The 13,139-nt window shown below is 36.8% G+C and overlaps 2 protein-coding genes across 3 annotated transcripts; one reads left to right on the top strand and one right to left on the bottom strand.

Annotated features, from left to right (window-relative positions):
• Nucleotides 1–65: 65 nt before the first annotated feature.
• On the bottom strand, nucleotides 66–4,915 carry mpzl2b (myelin protein zero-like 2b). The gene is made up of 4 exons (XM_052592569.1): nucleotides 4,767–4,915; nucleotides 3,230–3,399; nucleotides 2,761–2,971; nucleotides 66–1,306 (listed from the first exon to the last, which is right to left on the bottom strand). The coding sequence occupies exons 1-4, from the start codon at nucleotides 4,819–4,821 to the stop codon at nucleotides 1,143–1,145; spliced, it is 600 nt and encodes a 199-aa protein (XP_052448529.1). The 5' UTR covers nucleotides 4,822–4,915; the 3' UTR covers nucleotides 66–1,142.
• Nucleotides 4,909–11,740, top strand: pafah1b2 (platelet-activating factor acetylhydrolase 1b, catalytic subunit 2). 2 transcript variants are annotated; one of them, XM_052592568.1, is made up of 6 exons: nucleotides 4,909–5,044; nucleotides 9,258–9,338; nucleotides 9,474–9,563; nucleotides 10,024–10,140; nucleotides 10,253–10,375; nucleotides 10,513–11,740. In XM_052592568.1, exons 2-6 carry the CDS (start codon nucleotides 9,261–9,263, stop codon nucleotides 10,789–10,791), a joined length of 687 nt encoding a protein of 228 aa, XP_052448528.1. In that variant the 5' UTR covers nucleotides 4,909–5,044; nucleotides 9,258–9,260; the 3' UTR covers nucleotides 10,792–11,740. The 2 variants fall into 2 exon arrangements, with proteins under 2 accessions (XP_052448528.1, XP_052448527.1); XM_052592567.1 differs by lacking the exon at nucleotides 4,909–5,044 and adding an exon at nucleotides 5,950–6,309.
• Nucleotides 11,741–13,139: the final 1,399 nt, after the last annotated feature.

Raw genomic sequence — 13,139 nt, 5'->3', positions numbered from 1 at the left:
AATTTATTCCTTGGAAGATAAGTCCAATATAAACTGGCATACAATCACACTCAGTGGGGTAGGTGTTAGAAAAAAACTAAAAGTTGTATTTTTATTGATTTTGGAACAAGCTTCATATCAATATTTCAAAGAGAACATAACATTCACACACACACACACACACACAAATTGTAAAATGTACAAAACCCCTTGGAATTATAAGGTTCTTATTTGACATTTTTTTCAGTTTAATTATTCATATTCTGAAGCTTAATATCTCAGAATGAAGCTAGAACCTTATAATTCTAAGGGGACAACTTTTAAAAAGATAAAAACTAATTTGAAATGAAGAAAGATTTACAGTATTTCATTTCAAAGTAGGTTTAAAGGATGAATTTATTCACTTGAAATATTTTCTAAAGAGCAAAATCCTAATCGCAGCACTGATGAACAAAGAATCCCAGAACACTGAAGATGTTGAGGTTTATACAGTAAGATAGGCAGTACAAAGAACAATAAAGGTCCAAATATTAAATTTGTTCATTTTTTTCATGCAGTTTCCATTTGATCCATTCATTCTATACATATTTAGAAAAGTTCTTACTGACTTTAGAAATCATATTGCAATTTTAAAAGGATAGTTTTTTTTTTTTTTTTTGCACGTTTGTGAACCACATTTAATGAACGTACAGAAACACACCTAAACACAGATGCAGACTATATTCATGACTGTACAAACTGCCATAAGGCAGTGCAACAGACAAACTCAGAATACAAAATGACAACATTTCTCAATCATTCTTATTGGCAGCAACAGTCGATAAAGTCAGAATATATATACACAAAAACTTCTCATATCTTCTTAAGAATATAAATGATAGATTATCTTATTTTATGTATAAAAAGGTACCTCACCTTAAGCTTTCATACATAAAAAGTCAAAAATAAGACATTCTTTTTAATGATAACTAAAAACATATCTCTGTAAAATTATTAGTAGAAAAAAGTAAGCTTCTATGTGCCATTTAGATACTCTGTTATATCATATAATTAGAAAATCCTGTGTAAAAATGTCTTATGTGTCACTAGTATTGGAAATGGGTTAGTCCAGACAGAAAACCAACAGCACAGACTCGCTAAAACCCTGAGTCAGGCATCCTCTCTCACAGCACCTGATCCTTGGATCCGTGGTTCTCCATCTCAATCTCCGTGTCATTGCCCCGTCTCCGGAAAACCCGTACAACAATATAAATGATGAGGATCAGGAGAATGACACCAATGCATCCACCCACAGCTATCGCCAGTATTCCAATTTCAGAGAATGAAACTGTAGGAAGAAAAGAGATAGCATTCTTAAAGCTTCACTGCCTTATTGGATGTTTATTTTATACTTTATGTTCTTATTAAGCTACTATTATTATTTTTATTAACCACTACTGGAATCTTATTGTATTGCTTTTTCCTATCACAGTGTTTATTATATTTACTGATGATTTGGAAATACTGCATAAAATAAGTATGTTTATAAACAGGGGCAGACTCAACCAATAAGCGAGGTAAGCAGCCACTTAGGGCCCCATCTTATATTGGCGAAACATTTGGGCAAACGCTCCAGTGTTTATTTGTGTTCTGCAGAGTGTCAAATTTTCACTCAGCACTCAAAAGTCAGAGTTTTTGTCAAGTGCTGAATTCTGCAAGCTCACCAATCCTCTCATTAATTATAAAAACATGGCGTGTACAGAAGACTGAATGTGCAGTGCAGACAGCTTCACTGATTAACAGAACGTCATGAGATCATGAATTACAGCTTTTAGTGATTGTAGAGGGAGCACTCTTTGTGCAGTTTCTAGACTGTATGATCCTGTCTGACTGTCTCGGAATCAATATATTAACCTCAGAGAAGAAAGGATCATGTTTCATGTGCCTTTCCTATGCGCACTGACGCGAACTGCTGCACACTCATACAAATGCATGAATGAGACAACAGGAGATTTACACTTCATAATAGATTACATTTTCAGTTTATTGGCAAACCCTACGGTGTGCCTTAAGAACACTTGGAATATGGAATAAGTTGCATGGGATCATTTTATGACATTTGAATCCTTTTTGTAAAAAGTACAATAATTTTGTACAATAATTTTTTAAAGGGTTCATATGATGCTTTTTTAAAGATCATTATTTTGTGTATTTGGTGTAACAGAATATGTTGAGATGCTTTAATGTTCAAAAAACACATTCTTTTTTCAAATACTGTACATTAGTGTAGGTCCTCTATGCCCCGCCTCTCTCAAACCTGTTGTTTTCTACAAAGCCCCGCCTTCCGACAAGCGTAGTCTGCTCTGATTGGCCAGCTGACCCAGTGCATTGTGATTGGCCGAACAGAACAAGCACTCGTTGGAAATGTAACACCCCATATTTTTCAAGAGTTAATTACCGGTCAAATATTCAACTATTTGTGCACAGCCCTACTATCAAATGAAATAAAGAAGGATGAGAAAATCTGTCCAAGAAACAGATTGTGAACCTTTATCAGAGAATGACCAGTACACTGAATATCAGTCTCTATTGTTTATCTTATACGCTTGTTGTCTGTACCATAACACTCTCAGAGAAGACTGTCTGCTATTCTAGCCCAGTTGATTAGATACTTCTGTCCTTCAGCTGCTGGGATCAAAGAAAGAACACAATATCCTGCTCATTCAACCTTCACCGTACGTACGGGGTTTAGAAGGGCGAGTAAATGATTTTACAAACAGGTGTCGCAGCATCTGCTCTTACCTTTTTGAACGACTCTGAGGCTGATCTCGCCTGCAAAGCCCTGGAAGTCAGGCGGATTTTGGACTTGGCAGATGTAGGTACCATTAAAGTTGAACTGCACATTCTTCAGCGTGATGGATGCATCACCCTTCATTACATTACCCGACCATACAGCATGATCCTTAAATGTGCCAAATTCCGGGGGATATGCCTGTCCTTTGTAATGAAAAAACTGTGACAGAGTAAAAGAAAGAGAGCAAAATGTTCATTGTAAGACAAATAGGAAAGACTATGATGACCCACTAAAATGAGTTTTGAATTGGGGTTTTAAAAAAAGTGAAAGGAATGAGAGAAATTAAGGGGGCAGAAGGAAAATTGAAGACTTTTGAAATAAGTGTTTTAAGAGTGCGTTTCCTGTAAACAGTCTCATTTCACCCAATAGTAAATAAAGACTTTCAGATACATTAACTCGACACTCATTTAATCTCACCGATTCTTCTCCCGTCTTTCCAAGTCCTCGGAAGGTCCAGGATACAGAGACACTGTTTTCAGAGAGCGGATGGGTAGATTTAAATGTACATTTGAGCAGTACATCTGTCCCATTGACTGCCTCCAACTCTGGGGACGTAAGCACCTCAATTCCCTTCACCTGATGTACACCTGCAAACCATGGATTAACATGTTACTTAGAGAAGCGAGTGACACAAACAGCTCTTTGCAACAACATTTACATTCTCTCACCCTAAACTCGGCTCTAAAATGTTCATTCTCTGTGGCCTTCAACCATGCATTGAAAGAGAGAACCCTAATATGTTAATAATTGGACATAGAACATAATAAGTTCATGACAGATATATACAGATACATGTCGTGGACACATTCAATTCATAACTCTCCTGTCAGATCTGATCTAATTTACAGTTAGTCATCAGAATATTGCAATCAGATATTACACAGCAAAACCACTTACATGAAAGTCACAACCATTAGGTCAATTTATTCTATTAACACTGTATATAGAATTGTGAAAAGCAGATGACAACACCTGCATCTAAATATCTACATGAATTACGTTCTCTAGTACTGTATATGTCATATTTTACAATCATGTTAAATCCCAACCTTTACACAATAGGTGTAAAAAATATTATTCAGTGCAATCTTTGTGGTGTTTAACTTTTTAAACAGCTAGTTCATTTCCAGTCCTTCCAGCTAACAATTAGTCACAACAATCTGAACCATTCAAAACAATTTTTACAGTAAAACATGTTGGCAATAATGAATCAGCACCCTATCATACAGCATCATTCAGTCACATGGAACTATAGCTGAACTGAGGTGTCCTGCACTAAATACCCTCAACGTATTATTAAGCATTAAAGTAAAGCTTTCACGGACCCTCCTGTGATCGGTGTGTTTAATTCTGCTTAAACTCAGACTGCAGCCGTTCCAGCCATTAAATGTGTTTCTACTCAATGCATTAGTAGGACTACCTTCAAAGGATATTTTTTAATACACTGACTGAGAGTTGTATACTTGCATTTCATTTTAGATTTTTTTTTTCATTAAAATACATTCCATTATCTTCCAATTGTTTCTACCTAGTTGTATTTAGCTATACCGTTAATCTTTCTCACTACACCTGTTATCCACTTCAAGCTGCTGTAATGCCTGCATTAACCCCCTGAGGATCAATCTAATCTTGAATAATCTTATTTTATGAACGGCACTACAGTGTAAATCTGATTAGCGTCTGATAAGTGTCGCAGAAAAAAATACATATATAAATGACTAGTGATCAAACCATACTAGCTTGTTAAAGATTTACGTAACTCCGAGAACTAGGCTAGCTACCTAAAGTATAATGTGACCACAGCGGTCTCAAATCGCCAAAAGTAGAAAGCAAATAATCGTCCTAACGACACAAGTAATGACTCATTAAATTAAATATTGTTATATGTTATGTTAATCAAACATTTTCTATTTTTTCCGAAATCAAAGGTGGATCCAGGAAGTAGGAAACTCACCTGGCAAGACAAGCGCACATAGCGCAGGGAACAGGTAGATCCAGACTCGACTCATGGGGAAATACTGGAGGAGCTGTCAGAGCTGCTTTAAATTGTACTAGACTACTGTTGACTATATATCTGCCAGCTTAATGTATTTACACTAAGATCTAAGTATTAGTTGAACATCGGCACTCCTGAGAACAGCGGCCATGCTAAACATTTCATACCAGTTGCTCTTCTCTGTGAATGAAGAGGAGGAGTTTTAAAGACGTCAACAGAAACCAGTCTGGCTAAAGGTAGTCTATGACTGCACGAGTCTCCCACAAGATCTAACGATACTTTCTTTTGTGTATCCAGTGCATGTCACTGCATGTTTCTCATAATGTATGTTTCTACAACATCCATTCTACTCGAAAAAGATCATTTACAGTTTCCTTTCCTACAGGGACTTGAAGGTTCGCAATGACTTTACATAGGTCTATATTAACGAAATTAAATATAACGAAAATATTTTGTCTAATTTGTCTGTACAGAAATGTGCAATCACAGAAAGAACATTGAAATCAGGTGTGACATTATAATTATTATTATTATTTTTTGCTCTGCTGCCATCTTGTGGAATAGAGAAAAATTGCAGCCTTCGAGTGACGTCATTAATAAACTTAAATTATTCAACCTTTTAATCTCGTTCTAATGAATACTGTAAATTGATCTGTCATTTTCTTGTGCATGTACTGACTTTGTAACAACCAGACAAATTTTTTTGTTCATATTTACATTTTATAATGATTTTATATGTGTGTGTGTGTGGTGTGTGGTGTGTGGTGTGTTTTTTTGTATAATAATGAGATTTCGGAGCAAAAAGACGTCCTCAAAGTGCACTTTTTTTTAAATTAAACTAAAAGTCCCTTTTACTTCGGCTATTCAAGTTTAAACTATCAATCAGACGGCAGTTACGTGGTAGTTGTGGACAAGATTGTGCAAGTTGTTCAGCAAATTATGAATTATATTTTTATTTATTTTTATTTTATTTTATATTTAATTTAAAGGCCTTAGAAATCCACGTATCAAATATGATACAGCTTTACCGGGTAGCAATGTTGTTGTATATCGAACTGTTCTGTGATAGGCTACTGATCCTCGCCTATATTTTTGATTAGGCGGGACAGCGCTGAATGGGAAGTGCGTGACGAAGGCTGTTGGCGGAAGTGAGGCTTCCAGTAAAGCGCGAGGGCGGGGCGCAGTGAAGAGGTGGTTGGCTGGATGCTATTTGGTTTACATAACCAAAACGTTTACTGTGATTCATTGAAAAGGCCTCGCGTTGTATTCTCACATATTTAAAACATCCAACATTATTTCTGCTGTGTAGCCTGAGTCAGTTAAGGTTGTATAGTGTGTTCTAAGGGAGATCTGGAAAAGCAAAGTCGAGGTGCGTGGCAGCAGAAACACTCATCTGCATCTTTCCCGGACAGACAGTCTGTGGACTGAGGGACCCTGCCCTGCTCTGCTGCACACCAGCAGCTCACTCACTGTAGACGGGATTTGCAGACACGGTAGCCAGGTTAGTCAAAAGGAGGCGTGCATAAAGATGGACGTGATGAGCTGAACAACATGATTGCGGTAGAGTTGGTTTCATATTCACATATTCGGAGTTCTGCTCTCAATTACTGTTTGCAGAATGGATCGTTTGAGTAAATTATTAATATTGCCAAGTGCCATCAGCCACTTGTTTGATTGATTAACTTGTTTGAGATTAACTCTCAGTTGATTAACCCAGACCTTGCTTACTTGAGGTATATTGGTTCCAAAATCGCGCCTGGGAGTAAATTAATTCAACTCAGAGTAAGTTACACAGACAGCTTAGGACTGTGCGATTGCATTATTTGTAGCTAATTGTAAAACATGTTGATAACAGTAACATTTATGTGATTTGTATGTTCTGTTCCCTTTTTAATGAGGCAGGTTTTAACATAAACGTACATTAAAAATGCAAAATATGTCATTAATTACTAACCCTCGTGTCGTTTCCAAACCTGTAAGACCTTTGTTCATCTTCAGAACACAAATTAAGATATTTTTCATGTAATCTGAGAGCTCTCTGACCCTCCCATAGACAGCAAGGGTCCTGGCACAATCAAGGTCCAGAAAACATAGCAAAGAGATCAGTAAAATAATAGATTTTACAAGACTTTTGGATGAAGCACCATACCAGGTCCTATAACACATTACAACACTGACCTGTAGTTTGTTCAGTAGGCTACAAGGAAAATTTATTGAGTGCTGTATGGTGTAGGTTATAACAAAGTCAGCAGAACTCGACAGATAAGACAATTCCCTAAGTGTGAGATGTAGTATGTCTTTTAGAGGGTGTTTGATAATGATAGAGTTATTTGGGTGAATCTGTGTATAGGCTTAGAAGATATTGAAATTTCAATGTGCAGTAAGTGCAACTTAGAGAGGTTAGTTTTATTCTATTTTGTACATTAGGACTGTAATGTTTTTTATTATTATTAGAAACATTTTACATTATTGAAACCTTAATGTTGTCTCGTTAAAAATTCATGGATACTTAGACAAGTATTTCAATGCATTTGAATGCAGCGAAGCCACACATTCAGCACCACATGTATGGACAGCGACATGTCATACAAACACACAAAAGTCTTTATAAAACATCACCAAATATATCTGAGGTCAAAGTTTTATTTGTAGTATATCCAGTTAGATGTGTAAAACATTACAAGTGATTTAAAAGAATCTGTTCAGCCATATAAAATGTATTGAGCTCAGTATGATACCTCATTACAAAGTTAGATGAACTCCTTATATAGATTTAACGATTCAATTCAGTTTATGATACTGAATTCATGATACGATTTTTTTTTGTTTTACGGTAAAACAGAAATGTCAAATAACAAAACTAAATTTTAATTTTAAAACACCCTAAATCTAATCAAATATATAAGACAAAAAAATCTATTCGTATAAACAAAGGCTTTGCCTGTGTGCTTTTCATTCAAAATTAGAGGCAGCCACTGCATTTGAATCACAATCCAAACAAAGATGCTGTATACAAGCAGCATGAGCAGTTTTAAACTAAATTAGATTGTATAATTCGACATTTTAAAACAAAAACAAAAATAGAATGGTCTGACTTTAGTTTTATGAATTTACACTACATTAAACAGTTGCATGAAACAGAAACAGCAGATGGACCGAATGAGACGCTCTCTAACAGTGTTCCTGTAGCTTAATTGTCACAAATATTTGTGCGCTATGAAGCGCAAGGTTGGGGGTTCGATTCCCCGGGAACACATGATATGTAAAAATTGATATCGCTGCTAAATGCATCAATTTAATTTAATATAATTTAACAGCAGGTGGTGCTTTTGGAACCTCATCAATACAGCGTTTCCTTGGTTACCGTTGTAAACAAAGCAGCACAGCAGAGATGGGTGATACCCACTGATCTATATATATAACTATATTATAGATCAGTGGTGATACCACTTATTTTTTCAATATGATACCAATACTTTTAAAGGCCAGTATCGTAGATAAACTGATCTTTAAATTATGAACATCTGAACACTCTGTTTGAATACATGTGGCAGATTGTAGACCTGGAAGTAAATGCTCACTGCTATGATTGACTACAAAATGTTGGACAGCTACATCTTTCACAGATGGAAGCTGCAGTGATTTGGGTTAAAAACACGTAAATACATCTCAATTTACTAAGTAAACAAAGGACCAAGTTCTTAATGACACTTACAGAACTTGATTAAGAAATAAAGTTCATCCATTCTTTCTTAATGTTTGCATCAGAGGGAAGGCAATGCAACTGTTTTCCACACCGTGGCACAGAACAGCGTCTTGTCTTCTGAGCCAGCTTTATCGTTTGGTTTCTTTGTAGAGTTGGGGGGGTATTCTAGAAAGCAAGATTAAATTACCGTCACAAATAGCCTGAACTCTTGATTGATTAACCCAGAGTTTGCTTATTTGAGGTACGTTGGTTCAAATAAACGCGTCAAGTTCTTTCATCTCCGACTACACGGACGGCTTAGGACTGTGCGATTGCATTATTTGCAGCTGATTGTAAAACATTTTGATTATAGTAATTAATTAATATTAGCAGTTTTTCATCCACCGTTGGGAAGCTATTGAGAAAAAAAAAAAAGATTGTCTGAATATGAAACCAACTTTACTGCAGTCAATAACGTGACCATCCCTGTCAGTAGCAGTCATTAAAGAACAATATGAAGCGCTAATCTTTATTAGCGTTAATCTTTGTTAGCGTTTATGTTGTTGAATTGATATGTGTGCTGCTTTGCATGCTGCCTTTTCAAACAATTCTATTTTGCTCTGAGTGAATATTATTGATAGATGCATTACTAAATTTCGACTCCCTAAAATCTGAACTAGTCAACAGCTGCCATTCATGTCCATTACGTCACCACGTCCGCTCATCAGTCGTGTCGTTTTGTGTCACCTGTGTTTGTGTTGTAGAGAATGAGCACGGAGGAGAATCCCGCTGCTGAGCCTGCGCCTGTGATCGACGTGCAGGGAGACGGACGCTGGATGTCACAGGTGTGCGCTCCATTGGGGAAGACTGTATAAATGTGTGCTTGTAACAGCTCAGAGTTGTGCAAATATTTTCATAGCACCTAGCTCTGCTTAAGGATTAGTGTATAACATGCTTGGAGTTGTCCTATATTTTGGCAGCATAACCGGTTTGTGCAGGAGTGCAAGGATGCAGAGCCTGATGTTCTGTTTGTGGGGGACTCAATGGTGCAGCTAATGCAGCAGTATGAGGTGATTGTTACCTTGTTAATTAGTCAGTCCATCAAAGGAGAGCCATGTGTAGACCCAGCTCTCTGGAATACTTCATTCTGATAGTTGTTGCATGGCATTCAGTGGTCAGATATTTTTGAATAGTGACTGTTGTCCAGGGCAGCACTGTGAATTTCTGAATTTCATGTTCATTTATTGATTGGTAAATAATATCCATATAATACATTGGAAATATAGTATAGCAGTAATGACATTTAAAGCCAGTCTTACCTTTCCAAAATGAAAATGGCTTGTCTCTTTATTTTATTTTATTTATTTATTTATTTTTACTTATGCTTTGTTAAATGTGCACCTGATAATGTTTTGTGCATGTTGTAGGTTATTATTAATAATCAGTGTTTAATAGTTTTTCATATAAATGTCCATAATTGGTTTACATTGGTTACATTTAGTTTACGATGTGTATTTGTACTGGTTTCAGGTGTGGAGGGAAGTGTTCTCTCCTCTCCATGCCCTGAACTTTGGGATTGGTGGAGACACAACATGTAATGTGCTGTGGAGACTACAGAATGGAGAACTGGAGAACATCAGACCCAGAGTGAGGAAGAGTTTTTTTTTAATAATTATTATTCTAATAGCTTTAACAAAATGTGCTATAAAGCAAAATGTGTGTTCACAGCTGGAACGGAATCCTCATTTGTTTTCCACAGGTGGTGGTTTTATGGGTAGGAACCAATAATCATGAGCACACTGCGGACCAAGTTGCAGGAGGAATACTGGCCATTGCACAGTTAGTTCTGTCTCGCCTCCCCAAGTCCAAAATGATTGTTTTGGTGAGTTACCTTAATCACAATTTCTGTATATTGATATGAAATTATGTGTTCTAATTAATGTGTATACATAGTATCAACTCTGAGGCAGTTCAGTTATTTGTTTGAAGCTGATTGCTGTCGTAATTCCTGTCATTCAGGGCCTGTTGCCAAGGGGAGAGTTTCCTAACCCCCTGAGAGAGAAAAATGCAGCAGTGAATAATCTACTTCGCGCATCTCTACCTCAACTCGGCCCCGTTCAATTTATTGATGTGGGAGGTAGTTTTGTCCACTCAGATGGGGCTATTTCGTCTCGAGACATGTTTGACTTCCTGCATCTGACTGCCAGTGCATACAGGACCATATCAATGACTCTTCATGAGCTGCTGCTTCAAATGTTGGAGGAAATGCCTCAGGAGAGGCGGGCACTGCTGGTCTAGGAAGGGCCACTGCATTGGTCAATCACTGAAGAGGCAGGGTTAAGAATTGTGTGCTATTCAGAATGTACCTAAAATACTTTATTTAGCAAGACTAAGAAAAGTACAAAAAGAACAGCCAGGTAAAAGGTGATGTAGGACAGTGGCCAATGTTATATGATCAGTAGATTGTGTATATGTATCTAAGATGCATAATAGACAACAGAATATGAAAGAAGAAATATTTGTGACAAGAAATATTCTTTCTTAGGACCATTGCTTTGCAGTGGGACCAGAATCTCTTCAAAATTCCATTGTCACAGTCTGAACAACCTTTAGTACTGTAGTAGCACTTAATCTGCCATCTCATCCGTGCCTTCATACATGCACTCGGTCACACAGTGGTGTTATGATGACGGCAACATGATTCACTTCATGCAAGTGAAACCATGCTTTTGAAATATGTAAAACCTCCTTTTTCTCTTTTGCCCTTTCCCAATAACACAACTATGATATATTGGAGGAAGACTGGACACCATGTCATACCTTGTGTTTGTGAGTTTGGGTTTGAAAAAGCACCTCTTAAGCATCTAATGCACAACCGTGAGATTTTCAATGTTAATATTTATCACAATTGCATCCATGTTTTTGTGTATGTGTCCATGCGCTCTATTAAGTATTATGTGGAGAGGTAAGTGTGTGTATGGGAGAGCCAGTGGGCAAGAAGTGATAAATAAAGTTGTGTGTGTGTGTGTATGTATATGTATTATATATGTATATAGAATCTGTTAGTATTAATGTACTCTGTGCAAAGTACTTTCCGGTGCTGGTGTATGTGAATGTTTTTGTGTTTGAGTGTAAGAGATCAACCATCTATAACTATTTGTATAGCCCACAATGCGTGCACTGTTACTGTGGCACAACTGCCACATGCTTCAGATCCAAGCATTACAATAAATCAGCAGAGATCGAACCTCATGTGTACACTTTATTTCACATGCTGTGTGGGATTTTTCCTTTTACATATTATTTGTACTGTACTTACATGATGCTTTTAAACTAATCCAGTGAATCTGCATTTATGCAATAATCAGGCTCTAAATCAGTCTTAACTCTAAAGTGTTTCTACATTCACATTCAATTAGTTGTTTTGAAAAAGTCTGCTTGAATATTTTTTTCTCTCAAATACAGGATTATTATATCATAGTGCATTGTATAACACGAAAAGGCATGGGGGGAGCCTCATGCTGGAGGCAAATATAATTCTGTATCAGTCATGGTTATGAGACTTGTACTCCAAATCTCCTCCAGAAAATACAAATCTAGTAAAACTCATTCAGCCTGTAGAGGGAGACATGAGTTATGACGACTAGAGATTGAGGCCTCTGCGGAGCAAAAGTGGGCGTTTCTGATGTTGTGTCTGTTTTCAGACTGATGCGTGTTTCTAAATGATGCAATGAAAATGATCCCCCTTACTTGACTACTGTACCTGTACCGTAAACCTACCGTCACAAATGATGTGAGACGATTGGGTAACATGGCCAAAAATGTCCTGATCTGGTAACGCCCATTACTGTCCTGCAGAGGCCTATTATTGACCTACTGTGGAATCATGTAGATGATTTTTTATCATTTATTAAGAAATGCAATAAGCCTCCAACATGGAAACCTCTAATAAGTGAACAAACATCACTATAATTCATAGGTAGGCAGGCCTTTTTATGAATGAATCCTCTCTACCCAAAACTAATGCTATTTCTGTTAGTTGGGTTAATATCACAAGGGAATCAACTGAATCTTATACTGATTTGAAAACATTGATAAATGGTATCATTTTTACTATCGAGTGTCATCAGAACTAATCCAAAATCTTATACTATAAATGTTAAATGCAAACCAGTTCACAAATACTAAAAGACAATGACATGTTCTGTGTCAGTGTCATTGTTATGGGGTCATTTATGACAGGTATCAATACAGGTGGCATGAGAGAGTGATAAGTTACTGCTGATGATGACACAAGCTCATATGGAGCTCTGTTGCTGATACAGACAGTCAGTTAGATAACCTTGTCCTCTGTATATTACCATATAGTGCCAATAACCCACTGGCCCTCTCTGTATGACTGCCAATTTGAGACGAGGACTGTAAAGTCTATTGCCAAGTACAAGACAAACATGTATTATAACATCAGGTTACTGTTTGTCTTTAAAGAGAGTGCATAAACAAAGATGTACACTTTTAACCTCAGTACTTATGGTCTGTTTTATTGGACAATCTTGTTCACATTTCATGAACACTAAACTGAAATGTCCTCAGTTTTCAGTCAAAATGCCACTCAGCATTAGCCAATAAAGTTGACTTTTGCTTGA

This window comes from Carassius gibelio, chromosome A5 (assembly GCF_023724105.1).
Source record: "Carassius gibelio isolate Cgi1373 ecotype wild population from Czech Republic chromosome A5, carGib1.2-hapl.c, whole genome shotgun sequence".
In the NCBI taxonomy this organism is placed as follows: Eukaryota; Metazoa; Chordata; class Actinopteri; order Cypriniformes; family Cyprinidae; genus Carassius; species Carassius gibelio.
The sequence above is the reverse complement of the archived record's forward strand: the minus strand, read 5'-3'. Positions and strand labels throughout refer to the sequence as shown.

What these genes read in the sequence shown, in the direction of transcription:
- pafah1b2 (XM_052592568.1), top strand. Translation starts at nt 9,261, where the DNA reads ATGAGCACGGAGGAGAATCCCGCTGCTGAGCCTGCGCCTGTGATCGAC. An exon ending in ACGGACGCTGGATGTCACAG is followed by an intron (nt 9,339 to 9,473) that starts GTGTGCGCTCCA and finishes ATATTTTGGCAG; the next exon opens with CATAACCGGTTTGTGCAGGA. An exon ending in TGGAGAACATCAGACCCAGA is followed by an intron (nt 10,141 to 10,252) that starts GTGAGGAAGAGT and finishes TGTTTTCCACAG; the next exon opens with GTGGTGGTTTTATGGGTAGG.
- mpzl2b (XM_052592569.1), bottom strand. Translation starts at nt 4,821, where the DNA reads ATGAGTCGAGTCTGGATCTACCTGTTCCCTGCGCTATGTGCGCTTGTC. An exon ending in ATGTGCGCTTGTCTTGCCAG is followed by an intron (nt 3,400 to 4,766) that starts GTGAGTTTCCTA and finishes CATGGTTTGCAG; the next exon opens with GTGTACATCAGGTGAAGGGA. An exon ending in CCTCAGAGTCGTTCAAAAAG is followed by an intron (nt 1,307 to 2,760) that starts GTAAGAGCAGAT and finishes TTCTTCCTACAG; the next exon opens with TTTCATTCTCTGAAATTGGA.